The sequence below is a fragment of the Sarcophilus harrisii genome, chromosome 5 (assembly GCF_902635505.1).
Source record: "Sarcophilus harrisii chromosome 5, mSarHar1.11, whole genome shotgun sequence".
NCBI lineage: Eukaryota > Metazoa > Chordata > Mammalia > Dasyuromorphia > Dasyuridae > Sarcophilus > Sarcophilus harrisii.
The window spans coordinates 34,694,848-34,712,865 of NC_045430.1; the positions used below are offsets into that span (position 1 = coordinate 34,694,848).

The 18,018-nt window shown below is 32.3% G+C and overlaps 1 protein-coding gene across 1 annotated transcript in view; it reads right to left on the bottom strand.

Moving 5' to 3' along the window:
- Positions 1 to 16,200, bottom strand: part of EPYC (epiphycan) — a 41,424-nt gene extending 25,224 nt beyond the window's left edge. Inside the window, exons 1-2 of the mRNA XM_003771015.2 lie at positions 16,138 to 16,200; positions 8,936 to 9,109 (exon numbers count right to left, since the gene is read on the bottom strand). Of these exons, the coding sequence (XP_003771063.1) occupies positions 8,936 to 9,100 (165 nt within the window). The 5' untranslated portion in view covers positions 9,101 to 9,109; positions 16,138 to 16,200. The remainder of the gene's footprint in view (positions 1 to 8,935; positions 9,110 to 16,137) is intronic.
- Between the last annotated feature and the right edge of the window lie 1,818 nt (positions 16,201 to 18,018).

Sequence of the window (18,018 nt, forward strand, 5' to 3'; positions counted from 1 at the left end):
GTTCATCCCTTTCCTCATGGTTCCATTGTCTCTGTTGTATGCCTATATCTTATGATGTGACACATTTCATTAGCCCTTTCTTTCCAAAAAGAGAGCAACAATCCTTGAAAAAAGGACAGGATGCTAGATGGAGAGTCGTTGTTTCATCAAAAGATTATACATGCATATATATATGTAAGTGTCCAAAGCTGGATTTGAATTTGAATTTTCATGACTCTAGGAGTAGCACTTTATACCCACTGTGCCATTTTGCTGGCTGATTTGTACAATATATAGATAAATGGTAGCAAACTGATGATAGATAAGGCAAAGAGTTGATATGTAGTTAGCTAAATAAAGGAAAGAAAGACAGACAGACAAACTGACAGACAGAGACAGAGACAAAAACAGAAAAAAAGACAGGGAGTGAGGAAGAGAAACAGATGGAGAGAGATAGAGAAGAGGAGAGAAGAAGGGAGGGAATTAGATGGAGAATAATAAAGCCTGGAGATCCTATTTCACAGTCATATTTTAATATATAATAACATATATAGGATTACAAAATAAATCAATTATTTTGAAATTCATTAATCAACATTTAAAAAACCCCACAAGTTCAAAGACACCAGGTTAAGAATGAGAGAATTAGAGAAAGACAGAGAAATAGTGGAATAGTTAGAGTCAGAGATATGGAGACAAGTTATTTTTTCAAAGAATCAAAGTGTTAAAATTAATTTTTATAGACTTGTTTCTGAACTATGGAAGACTAGATAAGAAAAACTAAATTATTAAGAATTCAACATGCTACCTTACTTTTGCAGCTGCTGAAATTTTAAAGCATAAATTCATTATCACTTTAAAAATAATAAATCTGAATCTTTCTACCTTCATTCCTTGGATTATGGCTGTAATTTCAAAGTGAACTTTCTCTAAGAAAACTACATGATTATATGAATTCAGAATTGCATTCAAGTTTGTTCTTTTCTAATTTCATTTTTTTGTGAAACCTCAATATTTTCCTTCATCATTGTGTTTATTTTTTCCTGTTTCATTTATTGTTATTGTCTCAGGGTGGCAGCATTCCATTTACAATTACCAGTTAAATGTTTTGATTCAGTTACATTTCAGTTGACTGGGAGCTCTACTCAAAGCCACGCCCTCAAACTTCAGAAAAATTAGGGTTTCAACTTCTTGGCTTCTATAGAATTTATCATCTAGTCCAGATAGGATATATCAATTAATATTGTTTAATAGTCATAAAGGTTCCTAAAGGCCATAGATCATATTATGAGCTTGGTTGACTTTATTTTCTCAAACCAGGCGGTCAATGTAGGGCATAATAATAATTTAAATTGTGTATATATGCGTGTGTGTATATGTGTTTGTGTATCTATCTATCTATCTATATACACATATATAAAGAGAGACAGAGAATGAGACAAAGAGAGACAAATACACATATACACATATAATAAAATGTTCATGTTGTGGCTTGCTGCTGCCACATGGTATAGGGTAGGCACTCATAATTCCTTGATGTTGCTGTGATTCTCTTTCCATAACAATATTAGCTCTTGCTACAAAGATTTAAGGAAAATCATCTTTTCTCTGACACTACAAATAAAATGATTCACTTATAGTCAGGATCCAAATCTAAGATAATTTTTTTATTTATTTACAAAGATTTATTTTACAGATTCACAAAGTACATCTGATGACTGTTGCACTGATCCTATGAAGTTGACCCTGAGGGGATTATCACCTTCATTTTATTTTAGAGTAAACTGAAGTTCCAAGATATTATTTTAATTCATAGTTTGTAATATTAACTTCTTGAGAAGTTTTTTTTATATATATTCCCAGAATTTAGCATACTATTCTGCATAGTAAGTACTTACTTAATAAATCCCTTCTCCCTCCTTCCCTCCCTCCCTTCCTTCCCTCCTTCCCTACTTTTCTCCCTTCCCTCCTCCTTCCTTCCTTCCTTCCTTCCTTCCTTCCTTCCTTCCTTCCTTCGAAGAATAACAGGATTAGAAAAACATAATTTGAGACTTCAAAGTGCCCTCAGTGGCTGTATAAATCCAATCCTCCCCTGGAAACAAATCAAATCAAAACAAAACAAAACAAACAAACAAACAAAAAGAAAATGAAAGGAGAGTGGGAGGGAAGAAGAGAGGGAGGAGAAAAGAAGGAAGGAAAGAAGGAAGGAAGGATGGAAGGAAGGAAAGAAGGAAGGGCAAAGTCACATAGAGAACATATGGTAGAGTCAGAATTTGAACTCAAGTCCAGGAGTCAGCATCCTTTTAACTGTCTCAAATTGCATCCTTATGCTTTTTGTATATTAATATTCAAAGCTGGCAGCTTAAGCTGCTTATACTGGCATACTGAATGTAAGGATGGATGGATAGGGGCTTAGATCTGTGATTTTTATATATATTTGTGAATTCCCAAAAAGGAAACTCCCGCCAGCATTTCAGAGGGGCATCTTTCTGCATCTTTCAGTCTCAAAGAATTACTGCCTAGAGCAACTCAGACTTAGTGTGTTAATCAGAGCATTGAAAAGCGAAGTGACTTGCCTGGGGTAGGACAGTTGGTACATGTCAGAGATCAGTGTGGAACTTAGACCTCACCATGTCCAAGACTGGCTCTGCACCCACCATTCTATGTTCCAGATGTGGTTTTGTTTTTGTTTTTGTTTAGATTAAACTGATTGGCGTTAAGTAGTTGAGGATAATGGAATCATATTCAACCTTAGCCTTTGTCCTCATCTGCACGTTAAGTGATCCAGATTAGTTATCTAAAGGAATGTGAACATAGTCCAGTGGCAGAGCAAGATGGATTTCATTTGCTAGTTTATCTTGGAAATGGTTAGATTAAAAAAATGCATTTGGCAAAGTCTGTAGAACTGCTCAGGATCCAGACTAAAGGGTGTTCAATATGCACTCAGCCAAGATCTCAGATTATCTTACCTTGCCTATCAGACCTCCAAGAATAGTGGACAGTCAAAAATGAGTTCTTGCTTATTATACCAATTGGGGAAACTATGGTTTTAATTAATTGTTTCAAGGGTCAGGCATGGGATAGTGGAAAGAGAAAGAGGACTTGGAGAAAAAAGACAGTTGTTCTACTTCTGGCTCCAATATTTACTAGCTGTGTCCTCAATTTTCCTTGGGTTATGGCTTTTTCGATTCATTTTGCAATCAATGTCCCAGTAGAACGCAATTTTTCTTTTTCTTTCTTTCTTTTTTTTCTTTTTTCTTTCTTTCTTTCTTTTTTTTCTTTTTTCTTTCTTTCTTTCTTTCTTCCTTTCTTCCTTCCTTCCTTCCTTCCTTCCTCCCTCCCTCCCTTTCTTTCTTTCTTTCTTTCTTTCTTTCTTTCTTTCTTTCTTTCTTTCTTCCTTCCTTCCTTCTTTCCTTCCTTCCTTCCTTCCTTCCTCCCTTCCTTCTTTCCTTCGTTCCTTCCTTCCTATCTCTGTCTATCTCTTTTTCTCTCTCTCTCTCTAGCACCAAGTAAAATGTCTAGACAGTACACAGTTTACCATATTTATTGAATTAAATCATGCTATTTACTAGCTGTGATCACTCACCTATTTTTTCCTCAAATGGGGATAAAAGATAATGCTAGCATTATATGTCAGCACATTATCAGAAAAGTGAAAAGAAGTATACACTAAAAACTGTCAAGTGTTATGAATAAATAAGCTACTAGAAAAACATTTATTGGATGCTTATTCTGTGCAAAATCCTGAGGTGTTCAGTGAGGAAAACAATAATTCCTACTTACAAGGATATATTCTAAGAGGAAGAAAACACATAGAGGAAATTTCTGAGACAAGTTATGTGAACTCTTTTTAGAATAAAGATAAAAAAGTAAGAATTTGAGGTTATGCTAGGAGAAGAAACTAAAGAGAAAAAACTGAAAAATGATGATCACAAATGATATTTATTAAATCTTATTTTTTTTTGTTTTTGTTTTTGTAAGGCAATTGGGATTAAGTGATTTGCCCAGGCTCACTTAGCTAGTGAGTGTTAAGCATCTAAGGACAAATTTGAACTCGGGTCCTGCTGACTTCTATGCTGGTGCTCTGTTCACTGTTCCATTTAGCTGTTCCTTTATTAAATCTTACATGAGATTAGGTGATTTATTGATGTTTCTTGGTGGCATAGTGGATAGAAGGCACGACTTAAATTCAAGGAAGACCTTAGTTCATATGCTTTCTCAGATATTTACTATGCAACAGCATAGCTTAATTTCTCTTAGTTGCCTTATCTGTAAAATAGGGATAATAACAGCACTTACTTCCCTAGATTATTTTGAGGATCAAATGAAATAACATATAAAATATTTTGCAGGCATTATAATATGCTATTAGTTACTTTTAATTAAAAGTATTTTCTTCTAAAAGAAGTAAGCTTCTCAAGGGCAGGGACTGTTTCATTTATATTTTTTATATCTCTACCACCTAGTACAATGCCTGAAACATAGGAGATATTTAATAAGTGCATATTGATTGATTGACCAAATGAATATTTATAAAAATTTCTGATAGATGCTATGGCATAGTATATTCTATATTGTATCCAGAGTCAGGAAAACTTCAAATTCTGCCTCAGATATTTATTCGATAAATGTTCCTTAACTTCCCTCTGCCTTATCTTACTCATCTATAAGGTAGAGGCAATAATAATGCATTTTAAACACTTGTTATGACCTCTAAATGAGACAATTTTTGTGTGAATAATGAATGATTGCTATTTTATTATTTTTTTATTATTTATCCATATTCACCTTCAATATGGCAACATTCTACAAAATACTTTTACTTTATTTTAGAATCTTTTTTCATTAAAGAGGATAGAATTACTTTTAACAAGAATACAGAAGAATTAAAATTTTGAGGAAAAATAACATGCAAAATAAATTAAGTAGAAAAGTGTAATTAAATACTATCTGAACAATTCTTACTTTCCTGACTAAACGTTTTTTCTCTCTAATGAATAGAAATAGTGAGTATTTGTTCTGTAAATTGAAAATAATATCTCAATCAGCTGCACTATAAATTGGGATTATTCCTTCAGAAATGGGTTCTTGTATAATGTGTTGGCAGATATTTAAAATATGTACTTGTGCTTACAAAACATGAACTAATATTTTGTCACTTATTAACTATAAGTAATTCCAATGATCTTTCTGAAACGCAATATCTTCATCTCAAAAATGGGAATAATATCGTACCACCAACTTAATAGGATTACTGTAGAGAAAGTTATAATTTGTAAATTGGATAATACGATGCATTATCAGCTATCATTTTAAAAAATACATTATTGGTACTCCTAACAAAAATTTAAAAACAAATAGGAAGAGAAACACAAATGATAGATCATTGCCAATGTATTTTATAAAATATGAATGTAAAATTTACCAAAATATTCCAAATCAAAATATGAGTATTATAAGCATTAGAGGGATTGATTGAATCAATTTATCATCCTTCCCACTTAAATTATCTGAGATGATACTATAATCCTGATACTTTATAAGGTGAAAATATTGCTATGGAATATTTCATCAATCAAAGGCATTGAACTAAAGAATGCCATGTCACATAGTCTATAATGTTTATAAAACATTAAATAATCAGAACTAGTAGTTTTCCGAGAATCTGGTAGTCAAGTGAAGGAAAAAGACTTTGAGAAAGAAATAACTCTCTTTCCTCCCCACCCCTTGACCAGATGACAACCTTTCAGAGGGTCAGAGGATTAGGCTTTCTCTTGGGCATGAGAACTGTCCCAGGAACGGCTGTGTCCATTGATTACCAGGGACAAGCTAGTCACAGGAAAAGAGAAGATGGTTCAGGACTGTCCATGGGGCTCAAGGGGAAAGCTCCATCATACCTAAGGAGAACTTCATGAGTGTCCCTTGAAGAGAAGAAAAGGCTTTCTAGCAATCAGAAAACGTGAGTTAATCTTTTGCTACATGTGCTTTCTAAGCTTAAACATATTTTGCAATGGACTCTATATATATCATGGAAGAGTATATCCCAGAATTTGGGGAGGCTGTTTTTGTACCATTGCTCTTAGAAACTGCCTTAAAAATATCCAAAAAGCTCATTAAGTGGCTAATTCGATTAGAGAGAGTGGAATATACCAGTTGAGTCTCATGAGCTTCAAGAAGGAATAACCTTGAGGGCAAGTGCTTTGACAATCAAAATAGGAGTAGGGATAGCAGCACCAGAGCATATGCTACTTAAAGTTTGTTTGCTTTTTAAATAAAGGAGTAGGACTAGTAATGTTAGGTCTTCTACTTGCTATGGTTTGAAGAGCTCCAGGAGTGCTTTTCTTTCCCCCTGAATATCTTATCTGCTGGTGATTTGAATTCATTCTTTAGTGATTAAGCCCTTTGTGACAGTACTTCATTCATAGGTTACCTCTTCAAAATCTAGCCAGAAGTAGCTTATTATATTAATTTCATCTACATAACAACCTCCAAATGCTTTAAAAGTTTAGATCAATAGACAATTTTTGTTTTTAAAAGGAATTGGTAATTTGGTGGATATTAAGATAGCAAATGGCTTATTTTTAGCTTTCAGTGACTTTCTGGTTTATATTTTTAAAGATATTGTTCTCTTTTTAGTATGTGTTTACTTATTTTGCATATAAGGAGAAATATAATGGAATGTTAAAAAGACAGATGAAATCTCAGGGATCATATGTTTTAATGCCCTCATTTTATAGATAAGTAAAGTAAAGCCTAAGAAAGGGAAATGTTTTGTCTAAGGCTGAATGGGAGTTAGCAGCATTCTACTGGCCAAACCATTCTTCCTCTACCAACCTTAGCCATGTCTTCCATGAATATCAAATGGAATGTTTTATAATGGAATACAAGCTAAGCAAATATCTTTGGTAAATGTATAGATGAATGATTTTTTTTTCACTATGCAAATATGGAACTTACAATTAAACACTAGATCTCAACTATTTTCTTCCCCTAGTTACCATCTCCTTTGACTTTTATTTTCTTAACAACACTGGTAGGAAAATGAATTTCTTATCCAAAAAACATCTTAAACTCAACTAATCCAAAGACAAACTCATTATCTTTCCCTCCTACCCTTCCCCTTTTCTTAACATTTTTATTATTGTTATCCTCCCATTCATCCAAGCTTCTTTCTTTCTTTCTTTCTTTCTTTCTTTCTTTCTTTCTTTCTTTCTTTCTTTCTTTCTTTCTTCCTCATTCTTTCATCACCATATCCAACTCATTGCACTATGGAATCTGCCTATGTAATAGCTTTTGAATATACCCTTTCTCTCTGACATTGCCATCCCTCTAGTGCAGCCCCTGATTATTTCACATCTGCATATTGCAAAGGTGAACATTTAGGAAATTGCAGAGCAATGTAGGGAATAGTGATTTATCCAGGGTCATAGACCGGTTATATTCTGAAGACTTTATCCACTATACCACACTGCCTTGGCTAGCTTGTTAAGGAATATAAATATAAGATTCTCCAAATTAACATTTACTTGATTACCTAAAAGCTATAAAATTCTGCTTTATATAATTGGGGACACAACATTTTTTGTTTTTGCTCAAGAAGAATTCTTTTATGTACTTTGCTCTAAGAAGAGAATTGCAGGGCAGGTAGGTAGAGCCATAGTGCATAGAGTACTAGAACTGAACTCTGAAAGAGTCATCTTCCTTAATACCATTTGCTTCAATTTTCTTATCCATAAAATGAACTAGAGAAAGAAATAGCAAAACACTCAAGTATCTTTGCCAGGAAAACCTCAAATGGGGTCACAAACAGTCAGACATGACTGAAAATGACTAAAAACAACAAAAAAAAGAAGAGAATTATTATTTGGTTTTGCAATTCCACTTAATTTATTTTTATGAAAACTATATATGAGTTATAGATCATATGAGTTACATATTTTCCTACATGAGTACTTGGATTCAGAGAAATTGAGATCTTTTGGTTATTTAAAAAGCATCCAATCCCATTATTAAATGACTATATCTGAATCATATAATAGGCTGTAAGAACCTTTCTGCCTAAATTATAGAAAATCACAGTACATTAATTCTTTGAGCCAGTCTCTAATGCATCTCTGGCATCTGTTTGTTCTCTAATGTCTTTTTATATCACATCTTCTACCTTTTATCTTTCTCCTATTTGATTCCACGCACATTTTCCGGGCTCTGTTCATGTCACTTGTCCCAGAAAACTTCAGACTTAATCTATGTTCCGGCTAGAAATAGAATTTGATGGTATGGATAAAAATGTCGAGGTAAGAAACATGGCATTCACCTACCTAATAAGGAAACCTTGGGAAATGAAGAAAGGGAATAAATTGTATCTGTGAAACTTTACACAAGGCACTTTTTTTCTCTAGGCCTCTATTTCCATAAAATAATGCAATTAGAGTAGATGAACTTTGAAATCCAGGGATGTTCTGATGCTAGCTAGAACTAGCTCAGGAGAACCAATAATTGAATAACCAATATGGGATTTTATACATCATTTACAAATCATGGCATGATTTATTATTTTCTTGATTGTTTAGACTTAAAAATGATAGGAAAATATTAATAATTCAGGTTGAACAATGTTGTTTGTACCTTTGCCTTTTCTTTTTCTTTTTTAGAGACTTTGTTGTTAAACATTTGATGAAGCCCCATAAAGCTCTAAATTCATCATTCAAATTCATTATGCCCTAATGTTTCCTTTGAAACAAGTATGAATAATATATGACTATGGGGAATAGAGGAGAAGGTAAAATATGAAATTATTTTAATACAAAGAGAACATGGCAAATTTAAATGACCCTAATATGAAGAGAATATCTATAATAGCGGTTAATCAAAAAATTTGAATAAATTGATCTGAGCCAGTATTTTTGTTCCCCAGAAGCACCTTAAAGTGTTCTATAGTGGGAGAGTGGTCAATTACCTCAGAATGATCAATACGTAGGTTTTCATAGTTGTAGAAATTATCCAGGTCTTCCAATGTTGCATCATAAGTTTCAGAGTCATAGTTTATGGACTCTAGAGTAGGAGCAGCCAAGGCAGAATCAAGGACAAAAAGTCCCAGGAAAATTCTTGCGAAGACTTTCATTCTTCAACCCTGGGTAAATTATTTAAAAAAATGAATAGCATGCATCAATACATAATCAAAAAGAAATTGTTAAATTACTGGCCTACAAAAGAAGAATGCCAAGTGAAGGACAAAGCTAAATATCAGAAGCTGGTAACAAGTAATTAAGAGAATGAAAAACATCTGTGGTGGGACAATGCCTCACCTCATTGCCTTTGTACAGACTGTGCTCCATGCTTAGAATCCTATTTCTTAGAGTTCTTAACTTCCTTCGAGGCCCAGCTCAAATGTCACCCCCTCCAGAAGTTTTTCCTCACCTCCCCAGTCATTGGTGTTCTCTCTTTCCAAAATTTTCCATCTATTTATTTACTTATTCATTCAGTCATTTGTTTATTCATTTACTTATCTATTCACTCATTTATTTATTTATTCATTCATTTACATGCTTACTTCTTCATTCATTCATTTCTTTATCCAACTACTTATTTATTAATTCATTCATTTGCTCATTTATTCACCTATTTATTTATTTTATTTCTGCATTCATGCATTAATTCATTCATTCATTTTTTTCTTTTTTTTTATCCATTTACTTATCTATCTTTTTGGTTTTTTATTCATTCATTCATTCTTTGGTTTTATTTATTCATCCCCTAATAAAATAAAAAATTCATGGAAGGCAGGGACTGTTTTTATTTTTGAATTACAGGAAACAAATACAGTTCCTTCCATATTATAGTTCCTTAATAAATATTAATTAAATTGGAATGAATAGGAATCATACAATAATATTTTTCAGAGCATCTTAGTTACCAGATGTTTGAATTCCATAGACACATAGAATCATAAATGTTGAAGAAGAATCTTCTTTTGAGATTACGATTGCTAACAATACTATATGATGACCAGTTCTGATGGACCAGGCCATCCTCAGCAATGAGATCAACCAAATCATTTCTAATGGAGCAGTAATGAACTGAACTAGCTATGCCCAGAAAAAGAACTCTGGGAGATGACTAAAAACCATTACATTGAATTCCCAATCCCTATATTTATGCACACCTGCATTTTTGATTTCCTTCACAAGCTAATTGTACAATAATTCAGAGTCTGATTCTTTTTGTACAGCAAAATAATGTTTTGGTCATGTATACTTATTGTGTATCTAATTTATATTTTAATATATTTAACATCTACTGGTCATCCTGCCATCTAGGGGAGGGGGTGGGGGGGTAAGAGGTGAAAAATTGGAACAAGAGGTTTGGCAATTGTTAATGCTGTAAAGTTACCCATGTATATATCCTGTAAATAAAAGGCTATTAAATAAAAAAAAAAAAAGAGAGATTATGATTGCTAAATGAAGTATGACTCTATTCCATTTCACTAGCATTGATTAAATATTTACCATGAGAGACACAGTAAATATAGTACACTCTACTTAGAGTCCAGAAAACCTAAGTTTAAATTCAGTCTCAGAAATTTCAAACTCAGAAACAATGCTCTGTGGCACCGGGCAAATTACTTAATCTCCAATGGTCTCAATTTACTCATCTGTAAAATGAGAAAACTAAATGGTAAATGGATAGTGTGTCAGGTCTGGAGTCAGAAAGACTCATCTTTCTCAGTTAAAATTCAGTGATTTTGGGCAACTCATTTAACCCTATTGATTTCAGTTTTCTCATCTATAAAATGAGCTAGAGAAGGAAATGGCAAGCCACTCCAGTATTTCTGCCAAGAAAAATGTAAATGGAGTCACAGAGTGTTGGACATGAATGAAATGACTGAACAGCAACAACAAAATGAAAAAAAAAATTAGCATCCAACACTCAGAGGTTTTGTGATGATAAAAGGAGATCATATTTCTAAAGCATTTTACAAATATTACAAATCTTGGTTAATAGTTGCAATCAATTTATGAAAAGAGATGATTGATTAAGCATTTGTAATTGTGACTTCAACTTTAACACCTGGTTCAATGCTGATAGAAGAAATCAGTTTAACAATTTCAGGATGGCGCAAACCAATGAGGAATTTGTGAAGTCTCATCTGAGAAATGCTAGCTTATTATTAATATTACTACCTATTTTGCGATAGAAGTTGAAGATACAAAAGCAAAAAATATATGATACTTGTCATCTGGGAATTGTATGTGTAGAGATAGACAGAAAGGGTAAAGACACAGCAGTAAACAGATTAACTTAATATAAATATAATTAAATATAAAATAAAAATACTTAAATATAAATATAATTAACTTAATATAAAGACTATTATATATTATGTAGATTTAACTTAATATATATACTATAGAATAATAAAATATAGACAATATTCATTGATGAATAATTATTTAATAAGTACCTAGTCTGTGACAGGCATTTTACTAGGCCCTGATGGTAGAAAGACCAAAATAAAATAGTATTTGGATTAAAATCTGGTTAGATAACTTGTATATATATAAAGAAAAAAAGTTAAATATATAGCAAATACTCCCAAGGTAGTTAAATACAAGGCAATTAGGGAGCAAGAGCAGCAGTAATTAAGCAGATCAGGGGGAAAAATTTATATGTAGACAGTGCTTCTGCATTCTAAAGGAATAATCTATGAACCAGAGGTAAGGAGAGAGTGAATTCCAGGTGTGGAGAATGGCCAGTGCAAATATATTGCATAAGAAAGCAAAGTTTATGGAGGAAATTAGACATGGGCATTGTCAGGAAGGAAGGATGCAGACCATAATGCAGTGGGCGATTTTGGGCTTTTAAAGTTAAGGTCTTTTATTGAGGAAATGTCCATTCAGTAATTAAGGCTAGGTAGCAATTAAAACAAATAATAGCCTCATTCGTCTAGTTAAAAATAAATAAACAAAAAAATTAAATACCCTCCCAGTTGTATAGCTTCTGCTCAAACACTAATAGTTATACCATCTCTACAATATTCCCTAAGTAATCTATTTATTTTTTAAGGGGGGAGAACTCTTATTGTTAGGAAGTTCTTCCTAACTACTCCTAATTCCTTCAATTACTAGCTAATAGTTAACATTTTTGTGAACTGCTCCATGTGCTATCTCATGTGATGTTCACACCAAACCTCTAAGGTAGGTACTGTTATTATCATTATTTTCACAAGTTAAACAGAGTTTAACTGACTTGTCCAGAGTCATATAGCTAATGGTTGAGGTGAGATCTGAACTCAGGTATCTCTCACCTCAAAGCTTAAGACTATTCTTAGATTAAGTTTTCTCCAACCTTATGGAATATAGCTTCAAATCATTTCACTCTACTGGTCTTCCTTTAGAACTCTACAAATAGTCTGAATAGCTTAAAATAAAGAAATATATTCAGCTTCCTTACTGTATACTCTCAACACACTAGGAGTATCTCTGAGAACCATTTATCCTTTTAATGTATCTTGAGCTTCAGCAATTCAGTGATCCAAAATTCCAATAGACATGGGATGGAAAATGCCATTTTCATCCAGAGGAAGAACAATGTAGACTGACTGAGTAGTAAACCATAAAATTTTCACCTTTTTTTGTTTTTTTCCTTCTTGTGTTTTTTCCTTTTATTCTTATTTTTCTTTTATAACATGATTAACACAGAAATACACTATATAAATATATATGTATACATACATATATTATGTTTATAAATATATATAAAGAGAGAGACAGAGCCATTGAGACAAAAAGAGACAGTGAGCTTGCATCCCACTAAAATCTGTTTTTTTTTCCCATATGAACTGATATCTAGGCATATTTCTTCCTTCTCCCCATTATTTTCAAATTGAATGTAAAGCTTTAATTTTATAAATATGTTTGCATATAAGTAAATATTTAACTTGCATACATTAAAGTGGGTATATCATCTTGGATTTTTTGTTTATTTGTATGTGTGTGTGTGCAACTTAATTGCTTCTTCCAGCAACTAGTTATCCTTCTCCCAGAGTTTTACATCATAGGATCCAACTGGAAGAAAAATAAAAAGTCAATAAATCCAACTTCCTTATTTGACATATGAGGAAACTGAACAAAAGGAACTTTAAGGGATTCAGTATCAGAGAACTTTAGCTTTAAAGCTAGAAGAAACCTTAGAGGCCATTGAGTCTAAATTCCATACTTTATTGATAAGGAAACAAACACAGCTTAAATAATTTAGGACTAGAGTGGCTAGAGCATCAGTCCTAGAGTCAGGAGGACTTTGAATTCAAATCCACCCTCAGACACTTACTAGCTGTATGACTCTGGACAGCTCATTTAAATCTGATTGCCTCCCCACCTCCCCCAAAAAATAGAACCAAAGGATTCTAGCTTTGGAGCCTTAAATATATTAAAGTCCATTGAATCCAATCCTTCACTTTACAAAGCAGGAAAGAGAGGCACCAGAATTTAAGTGATAAATAACTATCTAGTATTAGCAGGAAGATTTGAATTTAGGTTTCCCTAGTTTCAACCTTAGCATTCCATTCATGGCACAGTCATGGAAAAACCATATTAAGTCCATCACTTATGGCTAAGCTACCAAATATTATTTTTAAAAAAGCTATTGATTTTTATGAGAAATATACAAAAACTGAGTCTTCCATAGATGGAGAAATCAAATACTTAAAAGTGGGGACTTTGTCACAGGTGGCCTATTGCAATATTTAACTGCAAAACTATACTTTTATGCTATTTAACATAAGTAACTCATAGAATCATAGATTTAGAGCTATAAAGTATCTTAGAAGTGATTTAATCCCTACCACCTCCTTTTATAAATGGAGAAACTAAGGCTGAGAGGTGAAGTGAGCTGCTCAAAATCATGCAAGCAATTAATGATAAATCCAGGATTGAATCTCAGGTTCTTTGATTCCAAATTCAGCACACTTTCCACTGACCCAGTTTTTAGGAAATAGTTTGAAAAAGTTTCTTCATCAGATCAAGGGTAAAGAGAGAAAACCATTATGCTTTTTGGCTTTGGAATGCAAAATTCTATCTGAACTTTGATAGGGATCCAGGGTTTGCATTTTTCCATCTCACAATAAAAAGGTAGCACATATTTCCAAAGGCCATACCTGGCAATGTTCCCAAGAAAAAGCACAAGATTAAGACCAGCATTTAAAAAATAAAGCCTATCTCCTAAACAAAACACTGTATCACTATCATTATTACTGTATAATTTTTTGGCTCATCACCACTTTATCTCTTTCCCTATTTTAGGACCATGCTGTTTTCAAAACATACCATCACTAAGGAAAGAAAAAGCTACATATTTGAAATTCTGTGTTTAGGTTAATCTATCCAAATGCTAAAGATATATCTACATATGTGTGATTGTTTTTGGAGACTGAAAGAGACAGAGACACACACACACAAATACAGAAATAGAGAGAAAGACAGTCAGACAGAGACAGAAACAAAGATACACACATATATATATATACACACTTATATGTGCAAATATATGTATGTATGTATATATATTTATGTAGCATCAATGTGATACAAATATTGAATTTCCCTCCTTAAAAATAGAACATTCAAAATTAATCATAAGCAATTTAACCTTGTATAATATCATATCACACATTGAAATTAATTTATTTTTGAAAAATCAATCAGAGCAATATTTTAGATTCTTTCAATAATATGCATTTTGATGCATTATTTTCTCAATTGCATTTAAAATAAACATTGACTGTGGCAGTTTATGGACATACACATACACATAAAATGGAATCCATGAGCATAATGCACAGACAGATATACTAACCCTCAGAAGACTTTGAAAGAAGGTCTTTATGAAGTTGCTTTACGCAAAGGGATATGAAATTCCTCTGGGAATGGAGAGCAGTACAAGGGACTCATTTTTCAACCTTCCTATGCTTTCTTCAAACAAACTTTTTTTTCTCTTGCTGGATAAACCAAGAATCTGTTTCCTTTACCTTTGCTTGAGGTGTTAGTAGAATACATTGATTCCCAAGTTGGATTTGTAATTTGCACATGAAGTTTCATTTGAGCAACATGGTTTCATTTGCAAATTCTTTAAAAAAAAAAAAAAATATATATATATATATATATATATATATATATATATATATATATATATTCTGCCATATTAAAAATGAGATCCATTACACCTTGATCCCAACATTGATTTGCCTGACTCCTGACTTGAAATATATGTATCTGTAAATTTCAGGTAGCAGTTTTATGAGTTAGTGAAAATATCCTCTTGCTAGTACTTAATTTTTTTTTTGTTTTCTCACTTTATATTTTATATTCTGTGTTCCTGTCAAGAGTGCACATGACTTCAGTTCAGTGTTGACTTGGACTTTGGCTCACTTCCTAAGGAGACCAACAAAAAGGCATTGTTTGTAACTACTTAGAAATACTCTTAGCACCAAGCCCTCCAAACAAATTTGTTAGTGGGTTTTTTTTTCTTTCAATATCTCAATTTTTTCTCCTTTTTAATTGTAAATGTATAATTGCTTTATTCCTTAAAAATTCTGATATTTATTTTTCAAATTTTCTTAGCTTTTAAAGTTTCCAGAATACATAGATCTTAGTAAAATAATTCTCAGAATGACATGGTGATTCCTCATTTACAATATCTTAAAATCTACAAAACATCTTTTTTAATCTTGTATCTTAATTTACGGTCTATAGTCATCCCTCCTCCTCCCAAACTTTACAATTCTCTAATCAATAGGCATCCATCACAGTTGTCCATGTCTGCAAAGAATCTGGCATAAACCTTAATACTGGCTTCATCTAGGATGTATTGGAATTTAATCTACTTATCCTGGCATCTGGTATTGCTGGAAGATGAATATTTTGCCATGCATTCTATATATAAATGTGTATATTTCTATGCAAAGTCATGCCTTAGAAATATCCAAGGAAAATATAAAGTCACTAAGAATATTAAATTACATCAATTGACCAGTAAACTCCATGGTATTTGAAAATAAATAGAATGAAAAATGTTGTCATTTTAGGGAAAAAAGAAAACACACACACACACACACACACACAGAACTAAGTCACTAACCAGAGGAAAGTAAGTTCAAAAACTTACCTTTGGCTCTGTCTCTCTGAAATGGCATGAAGCGACTGAGGAGACAGAGCCAGTGGTATTTGCCCTTGACCAATGGAAGTGAATTTTGGGTCTGTGGGAGGTGAAAGTTGTAACACTCAATTTGTTGTTTGGGAAAGCTAAACCTGAGAAGAGCTTCCCAAGTCTTTAAAACCCACTGAATTAGTTTATCTTCTCTAAGACTAAGTAAGACAGCCAATATTTAATAATTTATAAACCTTTTAAAAATACTCTGATAATATCCCTAACTTCCAGGATGCCATTTAAAGTTTAGAAATGAAGTTTGTTTTTTTACCTTAGATAGAATTTATCACAAATTAAATGAAAAAACAATTAAAATTTATTAAAATTACTCGAGTAGACATTTGGGCATATTTCTTTTAAGAAAAAAGTTTTATAGTACCATAAATATTTATCTGTAGTTGTCTTTCTTTTGAATTTTCTACAAAAAATGAACCATAATTAATTAAAGTGAAATTTAGTTTGATTAAAAAGTTAATTAATTAAAATGTATGTGATCAAAATTAAGGAATAACAGGATTCATTTAGCCTTTACCCAAAATTTGCTTCAGAATGAAAGGAAGGGTTATATAATATGCAATATTTTTTAAAAATCAGAAATGATATTAAAATATTGTTTTGTTTGACATTTTAAATTTGCTTTCCATTAATAAAGTACAAGGCTGACAATTATGGTATAGATTTGATCTGAATGGATTGTATTTAGAGATTTTTTTTGTATTTAATGAACACAAATCAGGAAATTTTAATTCACTAAGAAACATCTCCCAAGATCAAAGATTTCCTTCTTGAATCTTAATAGCCAGCAGTGTTTATGAATTTATTAGATATGTTAATGTTATTTATTATTATTCTAAGGTTTATAAATTCTCTATCAATATACCTGTAATACACTTAGGGACAACAAAGTCACTGGGAGAGCAAATAATTTGCCCTTGGTTTGGTCAGCTCAAGTCAAGATAAGCTTAAACCAAACCCTCTAATTCTGAAGGCAGTTCACTTTCTCCAAACCTCAGAGGATAATTCTAGGATGGTTTGTTATGGTCTTTATTATATGTCCTGCCTTGTGTTGTGGTAGTTGTTTTAAGAACCAGTAAGCTTAATGTCTGCCTGTACATGAAGGAATAGATCCCTTCATACAACACTGTTGCTACTGCATATAATCTGACAGATAAACCAGATTTGTAATCAGAGAACCTAAATTTAACTCTGTACTTACTATGTAATCTCAGACATATCCCTTCCTCCAAGGAATTTCTAGTGTAATGGAGGAGACAATATGCAAAAAGCTATGTATGAAGATATAGACAGAAGAAATTAAAAATAATCTCAATGCTAACATTATAGAGGAATGTCAGAGGATTTTTTTTTTTGATAGATGCTGGCATTTCAATTTGACTTGGTTTATATGAATATGGAAAATCATTTATCTTTAAAAACTGTAAGATAATGAGTGTAAATGCAGTGCATCCTTGTTTCCCAATATACACTCACATTTAATTATTAAGTTGTCTCGGGTATCTATGGTTAAAGATAAAATGCCAGAGATTCTAGTCATGTTGATTTTGAAGCTCTACCAGTGTGTTCCCTATCAACAATTACCCAGTTGACAATATTAACTTTTAGAAAATGGATTTAACACAAAGGATTAGCTATTAGAATAGTTTATGTAAACATTCTCATCAAACTGAACATATATTCTTTCTTCGAATAAACAAATGAATTCTATGCTAAAGTACAAAGTATGATTCACATATATAGAAAACATGAGGCAAACCTCATAACGCATGTATATGGAGTCTTTTGATGCTTTTATAAATTATTTTTTTAAAAATTTACTTA